Here is a 19317-nt window from a genome sequence, read left to right as displayed (position 1 = left end):
AACAGAACAGTTACACCGGGGTAAACTCACCTGACATAAACATCTGTTGTAAATTTGTGTTGTGTTCATTGTGTTAAATTCTGTAAACAGCTGTATTGTCAATAACTCCAACACTAGAAATGTCTTTCATTTCTTTCATTTTATTGTCAGGAGTTGATGACTTTCATACTAATATTTTTCTGGAAGTCCAGCTGGCCTGAAATGGTTGGGATCGTTTCCGTCCCGTCCCCACTGGTTTGCCCTCTGATCAGCAGCAGAGTCCTCAGCACCACGACCCGATGCTCCCGGCATCAACTCTCTGGCATTACTGAAATGGGAGTTTAGACAATGAATGTCAGCAGATGACAAAACAAGTACTTGAAAGTGCTGTAAAAGGCCCAAGACAAGAAACCCTTAAGATTAGAGAGGCATAATATATAAAATAAACAATCAATAAATGGGGATGTAAAACAATTTCAGTAAAAGCCAGGCTGTGGTTTTCTGAACTAGCCAGGTCTAAACATGTTGCACTTTTTTGTGCAAGAATACAGATCATTGCAGTTGTTCTAATTGTAAATTTGCTGCAGGAAGCAGGACTGTACCACTGATTTCATATTATTCCAAAGGCAGTGTTAGAGTACAGTCTGTTGACATGTGACAAAGTAAGTTAGTGGGAAGAGTCTGGACCTTTAATGACCACCAAATGTATCTATATTTCACTAAAGAGGTTTTGAGATTGAGCCTCATTAAGATAGGCCTGTAGAAATTATACATAGAGCTGCTTGTCATCTGCATAAAAATAACAACAGATATAATGCTTTTGGATTATGTGAATTAGTAGTAGCATATGAATAGACAATAATAAAGGGCCAAACAATGATCCCTGAGGTACTCTACAATGTACCACTGGTGAAACAAAAAGATAAACAGAGGGATATTAATGTAGAAAAATGTTCTTGGATCCATCTGCAGCTTTAATAACAACAGTAAATTATTTTTGAGAAATGCAATAGCCAATAATATACAAGCATAAAATGCTTTCCTACTTTTTTTCTCCTCACCTGATAACCTCAGCGGCCCATCTGCCCCCTGCTCCTCTCTGAGCAGCATCGTAGTTTCCTCTGGCATGGAAGTATTTATCAGAGTTTTTCCAGTTGGCCTCCCTCATATCCCTGTATGCTCGCCACATATCACCAGCTCCTGATCATGTCAACATAGACAACAAGAGTTGGTAAAATAAGTGAGATTATTCAGAAAGAAAAACATGCCATTGTCATGTGAAACACCTAATCCTGGATTATATGACTTGTGGAGACATTAAAAAGGTCATGTTTCTCACCTTGAGCGGCTTCACGAGGAAAGTTGTACCACTGAGCATTGGTTTCCACAATGAGAATCAGAGCAATTCCTGCGAGAAGCAACTTCATGGTCACAGGTATCTGAAAGAAAGACAAATGAACAAAAACAAAAATCAGTTACATATAGTTAATACAAAACTATACATACAAGTCTCCCAAACTTACTTTGCAGTTCCTGCAGAGTTTAGAGTAAGTGTTGATAGATCGTAGAGTATCTTATGAGTGAGGACTCTACTGATCTGACTCTACTTATATTCTGCTCTGAAACAAGCTGGGGTGTAGGATGTCTCAATGATGGAAATTCCCGTTCATTTGAGGGGCGGTTAGTGCTCAGAAATGTCTGGTCAACACACTGTGGATATTCCTGAGTTGTGGAACTGCACACAGGCAGGATCAGGGCCAACAGCAAACTTTATGTAAATAAAAAGGTGGACCTGATGTCTTGCTGCATGTCATGTAAAATCTGTTTCAATTGTTCACTATAACTTTGCACCTTTACCTTTTTTCGACAGAATAATTTTGTCAGAGAGGATAACTTTTAACACTGTTGTAGCTTATCCAGTATGTTGCTTCTATTCACATGCATGTGGAACTTTTTCTTTCTTCTACCATGAATGCATCATGTACAATACATGTGGCATGTACTACTTTGACCCACACACCATTTAGCCGCTTAATAAACCTTGACTATTCTAAATATGTTTGATATTAATGTATGTACATCTGTTCAAAATGTTAAATGAGCAAAATTATTATTATTTTTATTTCTTTTCAGTGTTGTAGTGCTCCAAGGACTGAATTACAGTCTGACATCTCCTGTTTGACAAAAGTCCAATACTCTGTCACAACTGAGATAAGGCTCCAGAGAGATTGGGTTTCCCACAGAGCAACTTATCCTTTATGCTTAAGTGTACAGGCTTTGAAAACATGCCATGTTGTGTTTCTTATCTCAATAAACTCTGCTCTGTGTTGTAATAATTTTGTTTGCATTTCAACAGCACTGGCAGTAGCAAAGCTTCTTGAGCTAAGGCACTGAATTCAGCATAAAATTAAAAAATATAAAAGTATTTATCATGACTTAGTTATCATTATCACCATTAATCAATATATTAAATCAGTCTAATACATTGTAATTGCTTAACATAGTAAAATGTGGGTTTGTGAAAGTGAAGAGAATTCATTTGTCAGGATCTTCTTCAGCTCATGAACATTGCTTTTATGACAACTGGGTTTTTTTTTTAAGTGATGATAACACAAACTCTTGTTGACCAGGAGCTCATGATATGTAGCACAAAAGCTGAAAAAAAAACCCTCATAAAAAACAATAAATCATTTCCATTTATATTGAGAGTGCCTGAAAATAAATTAGTTGTACTGTAACAAATCAATAATTTCATATTGATGAATTCACATACCAATGAATTATTTCCAAAATATAATCCTAAAATATCATATTTGTCCTTGCTAAAATTATCCGAACAACACTGCAGCACAAACAGCATATAATATTACACACATAAGCATAACCCTACATGTATTTTTTATGATGTAGATCTGTCTTTAACACAAATGTCTGTCTTGCTAGTTTCATAGATGTTACTGTAGAGCTGACTGATGTTTATTCTATAAATTCTGTTAGGAACTGTAACATTCAGGTCCATCCGCAGCAGCTCACTACTGCCACCTTTTGCTTTGGAGGAGCAGCACAGCACAGACCTCTAACTTAGCATGTTATCATTATTTTCGTTAAATCTACAATCAAGTGATATAACACATTCTCTTAAACACTGTAAAACAGTGAATATACAGTATATACATACACCTATGAAAATATCAAACACAAATGCTGAGATAGTTTTGTTTTTTTGCTGTGTAACTATGTGGGTCAAGTAGTGCATCCTAAATATATTGTCTGTAATAAATAAACCATTTATAACAATGAATACTTCTGTATTTTAGTTCAAAAATCTTAATTGTGACCCTCAAAATCCAATTTTATTAAACCCAAGGTCATTGTTTAAAAAGGAAAATTTCCCACCACAATGGTACCCAATTTCTCCCAATTGTGATGCATTAATAGCATCGTCATTTCCAGGTCTATATTTTTCAAATTATTATTATCATTTTTATGCATTCATTCAAATCCAGATTCTTATTTATCTTCTTTCTCTGTATTGTGTGTATATCTAAAGGGTTTTTTCCCAATAAAGTTAAAAAGAAAAGTAGTTATTGTTAGTTGACTGTATATAAGAAAATAATAAATTACAAAATAACAGAAAACTATGTGATAAACTAAGAACAAAAAAAAATGTACATTTTAATGTTCAACCTCCTGCTAGTAACTTTTTGGTCTGGGTGTTTGAATAATGTGAAGAACTATTAAAGTTCTTATCAGCTCTTATTGCACCCAAGGGTGAGCTCTATTTTATTGCCTCTGAAAAGATTTAATTTGACTTGTAAAATTCGGGGAGTTTTTCTCTTGTCTTCTTACAAGAAATGGTTTCTGATGTGGGCAAATAAAAATGTATTTAATCAGTTAAATTGTCTGAGGACATATTGTTTCTTGCAGTAATGATGGCTGGTAGTTAAGAGGCGTGAGATCAGAGGTGTGTGGTAACAACAAACACAACAGAACAGTTACACCGGGGAAAATCACCTGACATAAACATCTATTGTAAATTTGTGTTGTGTTCATTGTGTTAAATTCTGTAAACAGCTGTATTGTCAATAACCCCAACACTAGAAATGTCTTTCATTTCTTTCATTTTATTGTCAGGAGTTGATGACTTTCATACTAATATTTTTCTGGAAGTCCAGCTGGCCTGAAATGGTTGGGATCGTTTCCGTCCCGTCCCCACTGGTTTGCCCTCTGATCAGCAGCAGAGTCCTCAGCACCATGACCCATTCTTTCCTGTATCCACTCTCTGCCATTACTGAAATGGGAGTTTAGACAATGAATGTCAGCAGATGACAAAACAAGTACTTGAAAGTGCTGTAAAAGGCCCAAGACAAGAAACCCTTAAGATTAGAGAGGCATAATATATAAAATAAACAATCAATAAATGGGGATGTAAAACAATTTCAGTAAAAGCCAGGCTGTGGTTTTCTGAACTAGCCAGGTCTAAACATGTTGCACTTTTTTGTGCAAGAATACAGATCATTGCAGTTGTTCTAATTGTAAATTTGCTGCAGGAAGCAGGACTGTACCACTGATTTCATATTATTCCAAAGGCAGTGTTAGAGTACAGTCTGTTGACATGTGACAAAGTAAGTTAGTGGGAAGAGTCTGGACCTTTAATGACCACCAAATGTATCTATATTTCACTAAAGAGGTTTTGAGATTGAGCCTCATTAAGATAGGCCTGTAGAAATTATACATAGAGCTGCTTGTCATCTGCATAAAAATAACAACAGATATAATGCTTTTGGATTATGTGAATTAGTAGTAGCATATGAATAGACAATAATAAAGGGCCAAACAATGATCCCTGAGGTACTCTACAATGTACCACTGGTGAAACAAAAAGATAAACAGAGGGATATTAATGTAGAAAAATGTTCTTGGATCCATCTGCAGCTTTAATAACAACAGTAAATTATTTTTGAGAAATGCAATAGCCAATAATATACAAGCATAAAATGCTTTCCTACTTTTTTTTTTTCTCCTCACCTGATAACCTCAGCGGCCCATCTGCCCCCTGCTCCTCTCTGAGCAGCATCGTAGTTTCCTCTGGCATGGAAGTATTTATCAGAGTTTTTCCAGTTGGCCTCCCTCATATCCCTGTATGCTTGCCACATATCACCAGCTCCTGATCATGTCAACATAGACAACAAGAGTTGGTAAAATAAGTGAGATTATTCAGAAAGAAAAACATGCCATTGTCATGTGAAACACCTAATCCTGGATTATATGACTTGTGGAGACATTAGAAAGGTCATGTTTCTCACCTTGAGCGGCTTCACGAGGAAAGTTGTACCACTGAGCATTGGTTTCCACAATGAGAATCAGAGCAATTCCTGCGAGAAGCAACTTCATGGTCACAGGTATCTGAAAGAAAGACAAATGAACAAAAACAAAAATCAGTTACATATAGTTAATACAAAACTATACATACAAGTCTCCCAAACTTACTTTGCAGTTCCTGCAGAGTTTAGAGTAAGTGTTGATAGATCGTAGAGTATCTTATGAGTGAGGACTCTACTGATCTGACTCTACTTATATTCTGCTCTGAAACAAGCTGGGGTGTAGGATGTCTCAAAGATGGAAATTCCCGTTCATTTGAGGGGCGGTTAGTGCTCAGAAATGTCTGGTCAACACACTGTGGATATTCCTGAGTTGTGGAACTGCACACAGGCAGGATCAGGGCCAACAGCAAACTTTATGTAAATAAAAAGGTGGACCTGATGTCTTGCTGCATGTCATGTAAAATCTGTTTCAATTGTTCACTATAACTTTGCACCTTTACCTTTTTTCGACAGAATAATTTTGTCAGAGAGGATAACTTTTGACACTGTTGTAGCTTATCCAGTATGTCGCTTCTATTCATGTGCATGTGGAACTTTTTCTTTCTTCTACCATGAATGCATCATGTACAATACATGTGGCATGTACTACTTTGACCCACATACCATTTAGCTGCTTAATAAACCTTGACTATTCTAAATATGTTTGATATTAATGTATGTACATCTGTTCAAAATGTTAAATGAGCAAAATTATTATTATTTTTATTTCTTTTCAGTGTTGTAGTGCTCCAAGGACTGAATTACAGTCTGACATCTCCTGTTTGACAAAAGTCCAATACTCTGTCACAACTGAGATAAGGCTCCAGAGAGATTGGGTTTCCCACAGAGCAACTTATCCTTTATGCTTAAGTGTACAGGCTTTGAAAACATGCCATGTTGTGTTTCTTATCTCAATAAACTCTGCTCTGTGTTGTAATAATTTTGTTTGCATTTCAACAGCACTGGCAGTAGCAAAGCTTCTTGAGCTAAGGCACTGAATTCAGCATAAAATTAAAAAATATAAAAGTATTTATCATGACTTAGTTATCATTATCACCATTAATCAATATATTAAATCAGTCTAATACATTGTAATTGCTTAACATAGTAAAATGTGGGTTTGTGAAAGTGAAGAGAATTCATTTGTCAGGATCTTCTTCAGCTCATGAACATTGCTTTTATGACAACTGGGGTTTTCTTTTTTAAGTGATGATAACACAAACTCTTGTTGACCAGGAGCTCATGATATGTAGCACAAAAGCTGAAAAAAAACCCTCATAAAAAACAATAAATCATTTCCATTTATATTGAGAGTGCCTGAAAATAAATTAGTTGTACTGTAACAAATCAATAATTTCATATTGATGAATTCACATACCAATGAATTATTTCCAAAATATAATCCTAAAATATCATATTTGTCCTTGCTAAAATTATCCGAACAACACTGCAGCACAAACAGCATATAATATTACACACATAAGCATAACCCTACATGTATTTTTTATGATGTAGATCTGTCTTTAACACAAATGTCTGTCTTGCTAGTTTCATAGATGTTACTGTAGAGCTGACTGATGTTTATTCTATAAATTCTGTTAGGAACTGTAACATTCAGGTCCATCCGCAGCAGCTCACTACTGCCACCTTTTGCTTTGGAGGAGCAGCACAGCACAGACCTCTAACTTAGCATGTTATCATTATTTTCGTTAAATCTACAATCAAGTGATATAACACATTCTCTTAAACACTTTAAAACAGTGAATATACAGTATATACATACACCTATGAAAGTATCAAACACAAATGCTGAGATAGTTTTGTTTTTTTGCTGTGTAACTATGTGGGTCAAGTAGTGCATCCTAAATATATTGTCTGTAATAAATAAACCATTTATAACAATGAATACTTCTGTATTTTAGTTCAAAAATCTTAATTGTGACCCTCAAAATCCAATTTTATTAAACCCAAGGTCATTGTTTAAAAAGGAAAATTTCCCACCACAATGGTACCCAATTTCTCCCAATTGTGATGCATTAATAGCATCGTCATTTCCAGGTCTATATTTTTCAAATTATTATTATCATTTTTATGCATTCATTCAAATCCAGATTCTTATTTATCTTCTTTCTCTGTATTGTGTGTATATCTAAAGGGTTTTTTCCCAATAAAGTTAAAAAGAAAAGTAGTTATTGTTAGTTGACTGTATATAAGAAAATAATAAATTACAAAATAACAGAAAACTATGTGATAAACTAAGAACAAAAAAAATGTACATTTTAATGTTCAACCTCCTGCTAGTAACTTTTTGGTCTGGGTGTTGGAATAATGTGAAGAACTATTAAAGTTCTTATCAGCTCTTATTGCACCCAAGGGTGAGCTCTATTTTATTGCCTCTGAAAAGATTTAATTTGACTTGTAAAATTCGGGGAGTTTTTCTCTTGTCTCCTTACAAGAAACGGTTTCTGATGTGGGCAAATAAAAATGTATTTAATCAGTTAAATTGTCTGAGGACATATTGTTTCTTGCAGTAATGATGGCTGGTAGTTAAGAGGCGTGAGATCAGAGGTGTGTGGTAACAACAAACACAACAGAACAGTTACACCGGGGTAAAATCACCTGACATAAACATCTGTTGTAAATTTGTGTTGTGTTCATTGTGTTAAATTCTGTAAACAGCTGTATTGTCAATAACTCCAACACTAGAAATGTCTTTCATTTCTTTCATTTTATTGTCAGGAGTTGATGACTTTCATACTAATATTTTTCTGGAAGTCCAGCTGGCCTGAAATGGTTGGGATCGTTTCCGTCCCGTCCCCACTGGTTTGCCCTCTGATCAGCAGCAGAGTCCTCAGCACCATGACCCATTCTTTCCTGTATCCACTCTCTGCCATTACTGAAATGGGAGTTTAGACAATGAATGTCAGCAGATGACAAAACAAGTACTTGAAAGTGCTGTAAAAGGCCCAAGACAAGAAACCCTTAAGATTAGAGAGGCATAATATATAAAATAAACAATCAATAAATGGGGATGTAAAACAATTTCAGTAAAAGCCAGGCTGTGGTTTTCTGAACTAGCCAGGTCTAAACATGTTGCACTTTTTTGTGCAAGAATACAGATCATTGCAGTTGTTCTAATTGTAAATTTGCTGCAGGAAGCAGGACTGTACCACTGATTTCATATTATTCCAAAGGCAGTGTTAGAGTACAGTCTGTTGACATGTGACAAAGTAAGTTAGTGGGAAGAGTCTGGACCTTTAATGACCACCAAATGTATCTATATTTCACTAAAGAGGTTTTGAGATTGAGCCTCATTAAGATAGGCCTGTAGAAATTATACATAGAGCTGCTTGTCATCTGCATAAAAATAACAACAGATATAATGCTTTTGGATTATGTGAATTAGTAGTAGCATATGAATAGACAATAATAAAGGGCCAAACAATGATCCCTGAGGTACTCTACAATGTACCACTGGTGAAACAAAAAGATAAACAGAGAGATATTAATGTAGAAAAATGTTCTTGGATCCATCTGCAGCTTTAATAACAACAGTAAATTATTTTTGAGAAATGCAATAGCCAATAATATACAAGCATAAAATGCTTTCCTACTTTTTTTTTTTCTCCTCACCTGATAACCTCAGCGGCCCATCTGCCCCCTGCTCCTCTCTGAGCAGCATCGTAGTTTCCTCTGGCATGGAAGTATTTATCAGAGTTTTTCCAGTTGGCCTCCCTCATATCCCTGTATGCTCGCCACATATCACCAGCTCCTGATCATGTCAACATAGACAACAAGAGTTGGTAAAATAAGTGAGATTATTCAGAAAGAAAAATATGCCATTGTCATGTGAAACACCTAATCCTGGATTATATGACTTGTGGAGACATTAAAAAGGTCATGTTTCTCACCTTGAGCGGCTTCACGAGGAAAGTTGTACCACTGAGCATTGGTTTCCACAATGAGAATCAGAGCAATTCCTGCGAGAAGCAACTTCATGGTCACAGGTATCTGAAAGAAAGACAAATGAACAAAAACAAAAATCAGTTACATATAGTTAATACAAAACTATACATACAAGTCTCCCAAACTTACTTTGCAGTTCCTGCAGAGTTTAGAGTAAGTGTTGATAGATCGTAGAGTATCTTATGAGTGAGGACTCTACTGATCTGACTCTACTTATATTCTGCTCTGAAACAAGCTGGGGTGTAGGATGTCTCAATGATGGAAATTCCCGTTCATTTGAGGGGCGGTTAGTGCTCAGAAATGTCTGGTCAACACACTGTGGATATTCCTGAGTTGTGGAACTGCACACAGGCAGGATCAGGGCCAACAGCAAACTTTATGTAAATAAAAAGGTGGACCTGATGTCTTGCTGCATGTCATGTAAAATCTGTTTCAATTGTTCACTATAACTTTGCACCTTTACCTTTTTTCGACAGAATAATTTTGTCAGAGAGGATAACTTTTGACACTGTTGTAGCTTATCCAGTATGTCGCTTCTATTCATGTGCATGTGGAACTTTTTCTTTCTTCTACCATGAATGCATCATGTACAATACATGTGGCATGTACTACTTTGACCCACATACCATTTAGCTGCTTAATAAACCTTGACTATTCTAAATATGTTTGATATTAATGTATGTACATCTGTTCAAAATGTTAAATGAGCAAAATTATTATTATTTTTATTTCTTTTCAGTGTTGTAGTGCTCCAAGGACTGAATTACAGTCTGACATCTCCTGTTTGACAAAAGTCCAATACTCTGTCACAACTGAGATAAGGCTCCAGAGAGATTGGGTTTCCCACAGAGCAACTTATCCTTTATGCTTAAGTGTACAGGCTTTGAAAACATGCCATGTTGTGTTTCTTATCTCAATAAACTCTGCTCTGTGTTGTAATAATTTTGTTTGCATTTCAACAGCACTGGCAGTAGCAAAGCTTCTTGAGCTAAGGCACTGAATTCAGCATAAAATTAAAAAATATAAAAGTATTTATCATGACTTAGTTATCATTATCACCATTAATCAATATATTAAATCAGTCTAATACATTGTAATTGCTTAACATAGTAAAATGTGGGTTTGTGAAAGTGAAGAGAATTCATTTGTCAGGATCTTCTTCAGCTCATGAACATTGCTTTTATGACAACTGGGGTTTTCTTTTTTAAGTGATGATAACACAAACTCTTGTTGACCAGGAGCTCATGATATGTAGCACAAAAGCTGAAAAAAAACCCTCATAAAAAACAATAAATCATTTCCATTTATATTGAGAGTGCCTGAAAATAAATTAGTTGTACTGTAACAAATCAATAATTTCATATTGATGAATTCACATACCAATGAATTATTTCCAAAATATAATCCTAAAATATCATATTTGTCCTTGCTAAAATTATCCGAACAACACTGCAGCACAAACAGCATATAATATTACACACATAAGCATAACCCTACATGTATTTTTTATGATGTAGATCTGTCTTTAACACAAATGTCTGTCTTGCTAGTTTCATAGATGTTACTGTAGAGCTGACTGATGTTTATTCTATAAATTCTGTTAGGAACTGTAACATTCAGGTCCATCCGCAGCAGCTCACTACTGCCACCTTTTGCTTTGGAGGAGCAGCACAGCACAGACCTCTAACTTAGCATGTTATCATTATTTTCGTTAAATCTACAATCAAGTGATATAACACATTCTCTTAAACACTTTAAAACAGTGAATATACAGTATATACATACACCTATGAAAGTATCAAACACAAATGCTGAGATAGTTTTGTTTTTTTGCTGTGTAACTATGTGGGTCAAGTAGTGCATCCTAAATATATTGTCTGTAATAAATAAACCATTTATAACAATGAATACTTCTGTATTTTAGTTCAAAAATCTTAATTGTGACCCTCAAAATCCAATTTTATTAAACCCAAGGTCATTGTTTAAAAAGGAAAATTTCCCACCACAATGGTACCCAATTTCTCCCAATTGTGATGCATTAATAGCATCGTCATTTCCAGGTCTATATTTTTCAAATTATTATTATCATTTTTATGCATTCATTCAAATCCAGATTCTTATTTATCTTCTTTCTCTGTATTGTGTGTATATCTAAAGGGTTTTTTCCCAATAAAGTTAAAAAGAAAAGTAGTTATTGTTAGTTGACTGTATATAAGAAAATAATAAATTACAAAATAACAGAAAACTATGTGATAAACTAAGAACAAAAAAAAAGTACATTTTAATGTTCAACCTCCTGCTAGTAACTTTTTGGTCTGGGTGTTGGAATAATGTGAAGAACTATTAAAGTTCTTATCAGCTCTTATTGCACCCAAGGGTGAGCTCTATTTTATTGCCTCTGAAAAGATTTAATTTGACTTGTAAAATTCGGGGAGTTTTTCTCTTGTCTCCTTACAAGAAACGGTTTCTGATGTGGGCAAATAAAAATGTATTTAATCAGTTAAATTGTCTGAGGACATATTGTTTCTTGCAGTAATGATGGCTGGTAGTTAAGAGGCGTGAGATCAGAGGTGTGTGGTAACAACAAACACAACAGAACAGTTACACCGGGGTAAAATCACCTGACATAAACATCTGTTGTAAATTTGTGTTGTGTTCATTGTGTTAAATTCTGTAAACAGCTGTATTGTCAATAACTCCAACACTAGAAATGTCTTTCATTTCTTTCATTTTATTGTCAGGAGTTGATGACTTTCATACTAATATTTTTCTGGAAGTCCAGCTGGCCTGAAATGGTTGGGATCGTTTCCGTCCCGTCCCCACTGGTTTGCCCTCTGATCAGCAGCAGAGTCCTCAGCACCATGACCCATTCTTTCCTGTATCCACTCTCTGCCATTACTGAAATGGGAGTTTAGACAATGAATGTCAGCAGATGACAAAACAAGTACTTGAAAGTGCTGTAAAAGGCCCAAGACAAGAAACCCTTAAGATTAGAGAGGCATAATATATAAAATAAACAATCAATAAATGGGGATGTAAAACAATTTCAGTAAAAGCCAGGCTGTGGTTTTCTGAACTAGCCAGGTCTAAACATGTTGCACTTTTTTGTGCAAGAATACAGATCATTGCAGTTGTTCTAATTGTAAATTTGCTGCAGGAAGCAGGACTGTACCACTGATTTCATATTATTCCAAAGGCAGTGTTAGAGTACAGTCTGTTGACATGTGACAAAGTAAGTTAGTGGGAAGAGTCTGGACCTTTAATGACCACCAAATGTATCTATATTTCACTAAAGAGGTTTTGAGATTGAGCCTCATTAAGATAGGCCTGTAGAAATTATACATAGAGCTGCTTGTCATCTGCATAAAAATAACAACAGATATAATGCTTTTGGATTATGTGAATTAGTAGTAGCATATGAATAGACAATAATAAAGGGCCAAACAATGATCCCTGAGGTACTCTACAATGTACCACTGGTGAAACAAAAAGATAAACAGAGAGATATTAATGTAGAAAAATGTTCTTGGATCCATCTGCAGCTTTAATAACAACAGTAAATTATTTTTGAGAAATGCAATAGCCAATAATATACAAGCATAAAATGCTTTCCTACTTTTTTTTTTTCTCCTCACCTGATAACCTCAGCGGCCCATCTGCCCCCTGCTCCTCTCTGAGCAGCATCGTAGTTTCCTCTGGCATGGAAGTATTTATCAGAGTTTTTCCAGTTGGCCTCCCTCATATCCCTGTATGCTCGCCACATATCACCAGCTCCTGATCATGTCAACATAGACAACAAGAGTTGGTAAAATAAGTGAGATTATTCAGAAAGAAAAATATGCCATTGTCATGTGAAACACCTAATCCTGGATTATATGACTTGTGGAGACATTAAAAAGGTCATGTTTCTCACCTTGAGCAGCTTCACGAGGAAAGTTGTACCACTGAGCATTGGTTTCCACAATGAGAATCAGAGCAATTCCTGCGAGAAGCAACTTCATGGTCACAGGTATCTGAAAGAAAGACAAATGAACAAAAACAAAAATCAGTTACATATAGTTAATACAAAACTATACATACAAGTCTCCCAAACTTACTTTGCAGTTCCTGCAGAGTTTAGAGTAAGTGTTGATAGATCGTAGAGTATCTTATGAGTGAGGACTCTACTGATCTGACTCTACTTATATTCTGCTCTGAAACAAGCTGGGGTGTAGGATGTCTCAATGATGGAAATTCCCGTTCATTTGAGGGGCGGTTAGTGCTCAGAAATGTCTGGTCAACACACTGTGGATATTCCTGAGTTGTGGAACTGCACACAGGCAGGATCAGGGCCAACAGCAAACTTTATGTAAATAAAAAGGTGGACCTGATGTCTTGCTGCATGTCATGTAAAATCTGTTTCAATTGTTCACTATAACTTTGCACCTTTACCTTTTTTCGACAGAATAATTTTGTCAGAGAGGATAACTTTTAACACTGTTGTAGCTTATCCAGTATGTCGCTTCTATTCACATGCATGTGGAACTTTTTCTTTCTTCTACCATGAAAGAAACTTCTGTGACTGGAATTCTAATTGTTTTTATAAATGCAATCATCTTTTTGTTTCCATATTTAGTTAATGTGTTCGACTCTACTAAGCCTAGTCATTGCTAGCTCACTAAAACCATCTCCTGCCTTTTGGGTAAAGCACCACAAAATTATATTTAACATTTGTTGACACAGTCAGTTTAATTATTCTGTCACCATATAGATCTTCCTCTGTTCATGTAAAACAAAATATACAGAATTACCAAAGTTTATTTTTAGATTGTTTTGTTGTTGTTTACAGCTGTAGGGGTCTAAGGATAAAATTACATTCTGATATCTCCTGTTTGGCAAAAGGCGTATAATACGTCAATAAACTTTTTTCTGAAGTGACCAATTTCCCATGGCATTAACATACAGCAGGGGTAGGCTCTAATATGCTATGTTATGTCAAATAATGATCCAAACAAAGCTTATGGTTTCTGTTTATTTTTACCAACTAATATGACTATCATTGTCCTTAATAAACACAAAGGAAGTACAAATATATAGGTGACAAAAATGCCTGGAAAAAAAGCAGTTCTTAAGTATAAAACAAAGAAGTGGAAAATACATATAACAAATATAAAAATAATTTGACAAGTGTAATGAGACTCAATAAGAATAATAATTACTACAACAAACTATTGGAACAGCATGGAAATTAAAAAGCCATATGAAAAGTGCTTTACAGCATCATTTAAAAGGGTCACAGGAAAATCAGATGATCTAATCTGGTACTTTATTAAAAATAATCAACCAACCATAAGCAAAAACAAAAGAGATTGCTAATGACTTTGATTACTTTGTTAATGTTGTCTTTAATAACTTAGCAAATGATGTTGTGAACGCAGAAATGAATGCTTTAAATTTCAACACCATCTTTCTGAAGAGGAGAAACTAACTGATGCTGCAGAAAGTTTGAAAAATAAAAATTCCACTGACTGTACTGATACTGACATGACATTAATTTAAAAAAAATTAGAGTATTGAACCCACTGGCTCATGTCTGTAATCAATCACTACAAACAGGGAAGTGTCTCAACCAACGTATCTACAGCAATAAAAAATAAGGAATATACTGTAGGGGTATTAATGGATTAGGGCATCAGTGGCTTAGTGGATAGAGCAGGCGCCCCATGTACAAGGCTGTTGCCGCAGCAGCCCAGGTTCGACTGCATGCCATCCCCAAAAATGCCCCAAAAAATATCTTTAAAAAAAGGGCATATGACACTATTGATCATAGATATAAATGAGGAAACTTAGATAAATCTGACGAGGTTGAGATATATTGTTAGAGAGATAGCATACTCTTGGACTGGTAACAGACACCAATAGGTGCATGATAGATCTGACTTAGGGTCACATGTGAGGTTCCACACGGTTGACAACAACAACAATTGCATTTTTTAGCAGTTTTCTTAAAGTCACAAATGTTCTGAATTGAAAAAGAAAACATAACCAAAAGTAATCAAAACTTAAGGCGAATATAAAAAGGAGCTTATGTGGCATGACTCATTTTTAATTTCATTACATGATGCCAGAAAATCTCGTCCACTTTTCACTTTCACTTTTAACAAAAAACTTGTTGTTGTCTTTGCCCCTTTTTTCAAACCTGCTGCTGCACAACTCAGGAATATCCTCAGTGTTTTTGCCAGACATTTCTGACCACTAACTGCCACACAAATGAACAGGAATTTCCACTGTATCATCCTGTGCCACAGTTTGTTTCAGAGCAGAATATAAGTAGAGTCACATCAGCAGAGTCCTCACTCATAAGATACTCTACAATCTACCAACACTTACTCTAAACTCTGCAGAAACTGCAAAGTGAGTTAAAAGACCTGACAAATATACATTTATATGTGTAGCCTAGTTTTTGGGAGGTTTTTGCATGAATTTCATGTAAATTTTGTTGGTTTGTTTTTCCTTTCAGACATCTGCGACCATGAAGTTGCTTCTCGCAGGAATTGCTCTGATTCTCATTGTGGAAACCAATGCTCAGTGGTACAACTTTCCTCGTGAAGCCGCTCAAGGTGAGAAACATGACCTTATTAACGTCATAACGTTAAGTTATACATCCAGAATTAGGTGTTTCACATGACAATAGCATGTTTTTCTTCCTGAATAATCTCACTCATTTTACCAACTCTTGTTGTCTATGTTGACATCATCAGGAGCTCATGATATGTGGCGAGCATACAGGGATATGAGGGAGGCCAACTGGAAAAACTCAGATAAATACTTCCATGCCAGAGGAAACTATGATGCTGCTCAGAGAGGAGCAGGGGGCAGATGGGCCGCTAAGGTTATCAGGTGAGTACCATTGTGCAGTAGCCGATCTCAGGGACAATTTTTCAACCCTTTAGTAATTTCTATTCATATGCTACCACTACCTCACATAATTTAAAGGCATTACATATGTTGTTATTTCTGTGAAAATGACAGCCAGATGTGCCTGTCTGCCTTTATGAGACTCAATCTCAAAATCTCCTAAGTAAAATATAGATACATACGATCTGTGTTCTTGCCTAAGACAATATCATCTGTTGAGACCTCGCTGGTTCAGAAAACCACAGTCTGGCTTTAAGTGAAACCGTTTTATATACCAAATTTAATAATTATTTATTTTATTTATCATGCCTCTCTAATCTTAAGGGTTTCTGGCCTTGGGCCTTTTACAGCACTTTAAGTTTTAAAAGTACTTGTTTTGTCGTTTGCTGACATTCACTGCCTGTTTTCCCTTTTCAGTGATGCCAGAGAGTTGATGCCGGGAGCATCGGGTCGTGGTGCTGAGGACTCTGCTGCTGATCAGAGGGCAAACCGGTGGGGACGGGACGGAAATGATCCCAACCATTTCAGGCCAAAAGGACTTCCTAAAAAATATTAGTATGAAAGTTGTCAACTGCCAACAATAAAATGAATGAAAGAAATCCCTAGTATTGTAGTTATAGGCATTACAGCTATAGTTTACACAATATTATGCATGATTTTACCCTGTAACTGTTCTGTTGTGTTTGTTCTTACTGTGCAAATAAAATCATCTGCTATCGCATTTGTTTTGTTGTTCAAATTAGTAATGATCGTCTATATATTTTAGCATACTTGACAACATTGCCAGATCATAAGTTGCTTTTTTCAGTGTCAAGTGAAAACCATTTCTCTGTCTGTGAAATAAAGTTGCCTTGCAAAGGGATTAAGTCTGGTTCTCATAGTTTCATTTATGGATTTGAAGTGTCAGGTCTCAGCCCTGCTCAAGTGTGATCACGCTCTCACTGCTTCATTCAGCTGTAATGTTAAGACATGGCCACAGTGTAGCAGTGATGTCCTCCACCTGTCATCTGAGGCTGAGGCGCTTTATCTTCTTAGTGATTCATACATTTGCTTTAATTTATATAACAATACATGCAAAATTTTCATCTCAGCATGGATGAGGTAATAAAGCACAGAGCTGATCAGTTTAGGTGATGAATGAGATTACAATTAACCTCCAAAATAAACAGAATAGTGTCCATGTCTTTTCACAAACAGGTTGCTGTTACTGTGTGTAGGAGCCGTATTGTGTCACTGGTGGATTATTCGTCTCTTGATTTGTTTGGTCTGGTTGCCACGATGATGCACAGGGCTTGGGTCACGTGGGCACTGGGGATGATTGCCGTAGGTGATATAGGGAGCTGGTCTACCTGCACGGGGGAGGTGAGAGAGGAGTGTAGGTAGCCGCAATTTTTGTTGACCGCCTTTGTTCAGTTCATTGCTTTGTTACATATTCGCCGCCAGTGCACGTTTACCATCCTTTAGGCGTGTGTAACCTGAAAGCCGCTGAAGTAGCTGTGATGTTTTTAAGTATTAAATGATTGAAACCTTCCTGGACTCAGCGTGCTTATGAACCAGCAGCAGCGCGTCACACAAACATACAGGACCTCATCCTCTCAAACGACTTTAATGACAGGCAAGTCGTTATAATTTGTCAACAAAAAAGGCAACAAGAAAGCGACCGCTCACAGCGCAAAGGCATCAACAGGACGCTCAGTAAGTACAGCGGTGTCAAACAAAGACAAAGCGCCACATCACATCCGTCATGGAGGACAGGTAAGCTTACCTGTGCATGTATGTGGGTGGAGAAGGAATCCGGATTGCATCAATGTCGAAGTGTCTCCGTTTGGAACAGTTGAACAAAGGGATGCTGGTCGGATATGCGATGTCTGTGCATATGTTTGCTCCGTGCGCTGAATGACGCCTGTGCTTTGTTGCTTGTGTATGCGAAAGTTTATGATGTTACAAGGAGGAACGCTGATGATGCCTCGTTGAAATGAATTGCTCTGATTGATTGTGCATTGTGGATGGATTTAAATGTCACAGTTCGCTGAAACTGAATGAAAAAAAATGAGTCAAACAAATGACGGTGCCTCGTGCTCTGAGATGGAGTCTGGGAAAAGGGAGAGGAGACTCACTGAAAAAGCTCTGTTGAATAAAATTGAAAGCCTGCAAAATGAACGTAAACGTGTTGTGGACAAAATTAAAGGGTTGATACCACAAATGAAAAGGTTCATGAAACAAAGGGAAAATGTGTCTCAAGTGAAACAATGTTTGGGGGATATAAATACACTTTGTGAAAGTGCTACAACCTCACACAATGAACTGTTGCCTCTACTTTCGGAGGATGAACTCAATAAACAAAAGAAATGGTTTTCAAGCATTATGAGCTACAGCAATACATTTCAAAAGGACACTGAAAAATGGATTGTTGAAACTGAACAAAGAATTTCTCAGAAACAACAGGATTCACCAGAAATACCATTACTTTCTGTGGAAATTAATGAAGCAAATGAAAATGAGGATGACATTAAACCAAGCGACAGTGTTTCAAATGTTGGAAGCCACAAAACATCTCAGTCACAATGCTCTTCAACCTCTTCTGCACGTTTAATGGCAGAAGCCGAGCTGGCAGCCTTAACCATGAGGCACAAATTATTAAAGGAAAAGCACGCTTTGGAAGAAGAGGAACAACGCCTGCGCAAAAGAAGAGAAGAGCTCAAACTGAATACTGAAATTGCAGAAAAAATGGCAACACTTCAAATTCTCAAGACAAAAAGCACAACAAGTGGAAAAGGAACATCAAAAGTTTCGGATGGAATGAAATCATATTTTGAAAAGGCACAAGCTAAACAGTCACTCAATGTCAATGCAGATGAATTTATTCCAAAACAAACTGAAACAAATAAAACCATGAATACAACTTCATATGAACAAAACCAAATGCAACTTCATATGAGCCCATTCAACACACAAGACTTACATGGACAACAAGGAGTGGATCTGGAAACCAGCAATGACGTTCTTGGCATCATGAGGAAACAAAACGATATAACAACATTGCTAATGCAACAGCAATGCCTCTCAGCCCTACCTAAGAGAGAAATCCCAATTTATGATGGTGATCCATTAA

General features: G+C 36.3%; 5 protein-coding genes across 5 annotated transcripts; 1 reads left to right on the top strand and 4 right to left on the bottom strand.

Moving 5' to 3' along the window:
- Positions 1–120: 120 nt before the first annotated feature.
- LOC144467031 (serum amyloid A-5 protein-like) lies at positions 121–1642 on the bottom strand. Its single transcript, XM_078175280.1, has 4 exons — positions 1503–1642; positions 1319–1418; positions 1041–1179; positions 121–307 (listed from the first exon to the last, which is right to left on the bottom strand). Exons 2-4 carry the CDS (start codon positions 1404–1406, stop codon positions 169–171), a joined length of 366 nt encoding a protein of 121 aa, XP_078031406.1. The 5' UTR covers positions 1407–1418; positions 1503–1642; the 3' UTR covers positions 121–168.
- Positions 1643–4083: 2441 nt separating this feature from the next.
- On the bottom strand, positions 4084–5609 carry LOC144467027 (serum amyloid A-5 protein-like). The gene is made up of 4 exons (XM_078175273.1): positions 5470–5609; positions 5286–5385; positions 5008–5146; positions 4084–4270 (listed from the first exon to the last, which is right to left on the bottom strand). Exons 2-4 carry the CDS (start codon positions 5371–5373, stop codon positions 4132–4134), a joined length of 366 nt encoding a protein of 121 aa, XP_078031399.1. The 5' UTR covers positions 5374–5385; positions 5470–5609; the 3' UTR covers positions 4084–4131.
- A 2442-nt stretch (positions 5610–8051) lies between these two features.
- Positions 8052–9577, bottom strand: LOC144467025 (serum amyloid A-5 protein-like). The gene is made up of 4 exons (XM_078175271.1): positions 9438–9577; positions 9254–9353; positions 8976–9114; positions 8052–8238 (listed from the first exon to the last, which is right to left on the bottom strand). Exons 2-4 carry the CDS (start codon positions 9339–9341, stop codon positions 8100–8102), a joined length of 366 nt encoding a protein of 121 aa, XP_078031397.1. The 5' UTR covers positions 9342–9353; positions 9438–9577; the 3' UTR covers positions 8052–8099.
- A 2442-nt stretch (positions 9578–12019) lies between these two features.
- Positions 12020–13545, bottom strand: LOC144467037 (serum amyloid A-5 protein-like). The gene is made up of 4 exons (XM_078175301.1): positions 13406–13545; positions 13222–13321; positions 12944–13082; positions 12020–12206 (listed from the first exon to the last, which is right to left on the bottom strand). Exons 2-4 carry the CDS (start codon positions 13307–13309, stop codon positions 12068–12070), a joined length of 366 nt encoding a protein of 121 aa, XP_078031427.1. The 5' UTR covers positions 13310–13321; positions 13406–13545; the 3' UTR covers positions 12020–12067.
- A 2015-nt stretch (positions 13546–15560) lies between these two features.
- Positions 15561–17067, top strand: LOC144467023 (serum amyloid A-5 protein-like). Its single transcript, XM_078175267.1, has 4 exons — positions 15561–15701; positions 15808–15907; positions 16049–16187; positions 16623–17067. Exons 2-4 carry the CDS (start codon positions 15820–15822, stop codon positions 16759–16761), a joined length of 366 nt encoding a protein of 121 aa, XP_078031393.1. The 5' UTR covers positions 15561–15701; positions 15808–15819; the 3' UTR covers positions 16762–17067.
- Positions 17068–19317: the final 2250 nt, after the last annotated feature.

Source organism: Epinephelus lanceolatus, chromosome 2, assembly GCF_041903045.1.
Source record: "Epinephelus lanceolatus isolate andai-2023 chromosome 2, ASM4190304v1, whole genome shotgun sequence".
NCBI lineage: Eukaryota > Metazoa > Chordata > Actinopteri > Perciformes > Serranidae > Epinephelus > Epinephelus lanceolatus.
The sequence above is the reverse complement of the archived record's forward strand: the minus strand, read 5'-3'. Positions and strand labels throughout refer to the sequence as shown.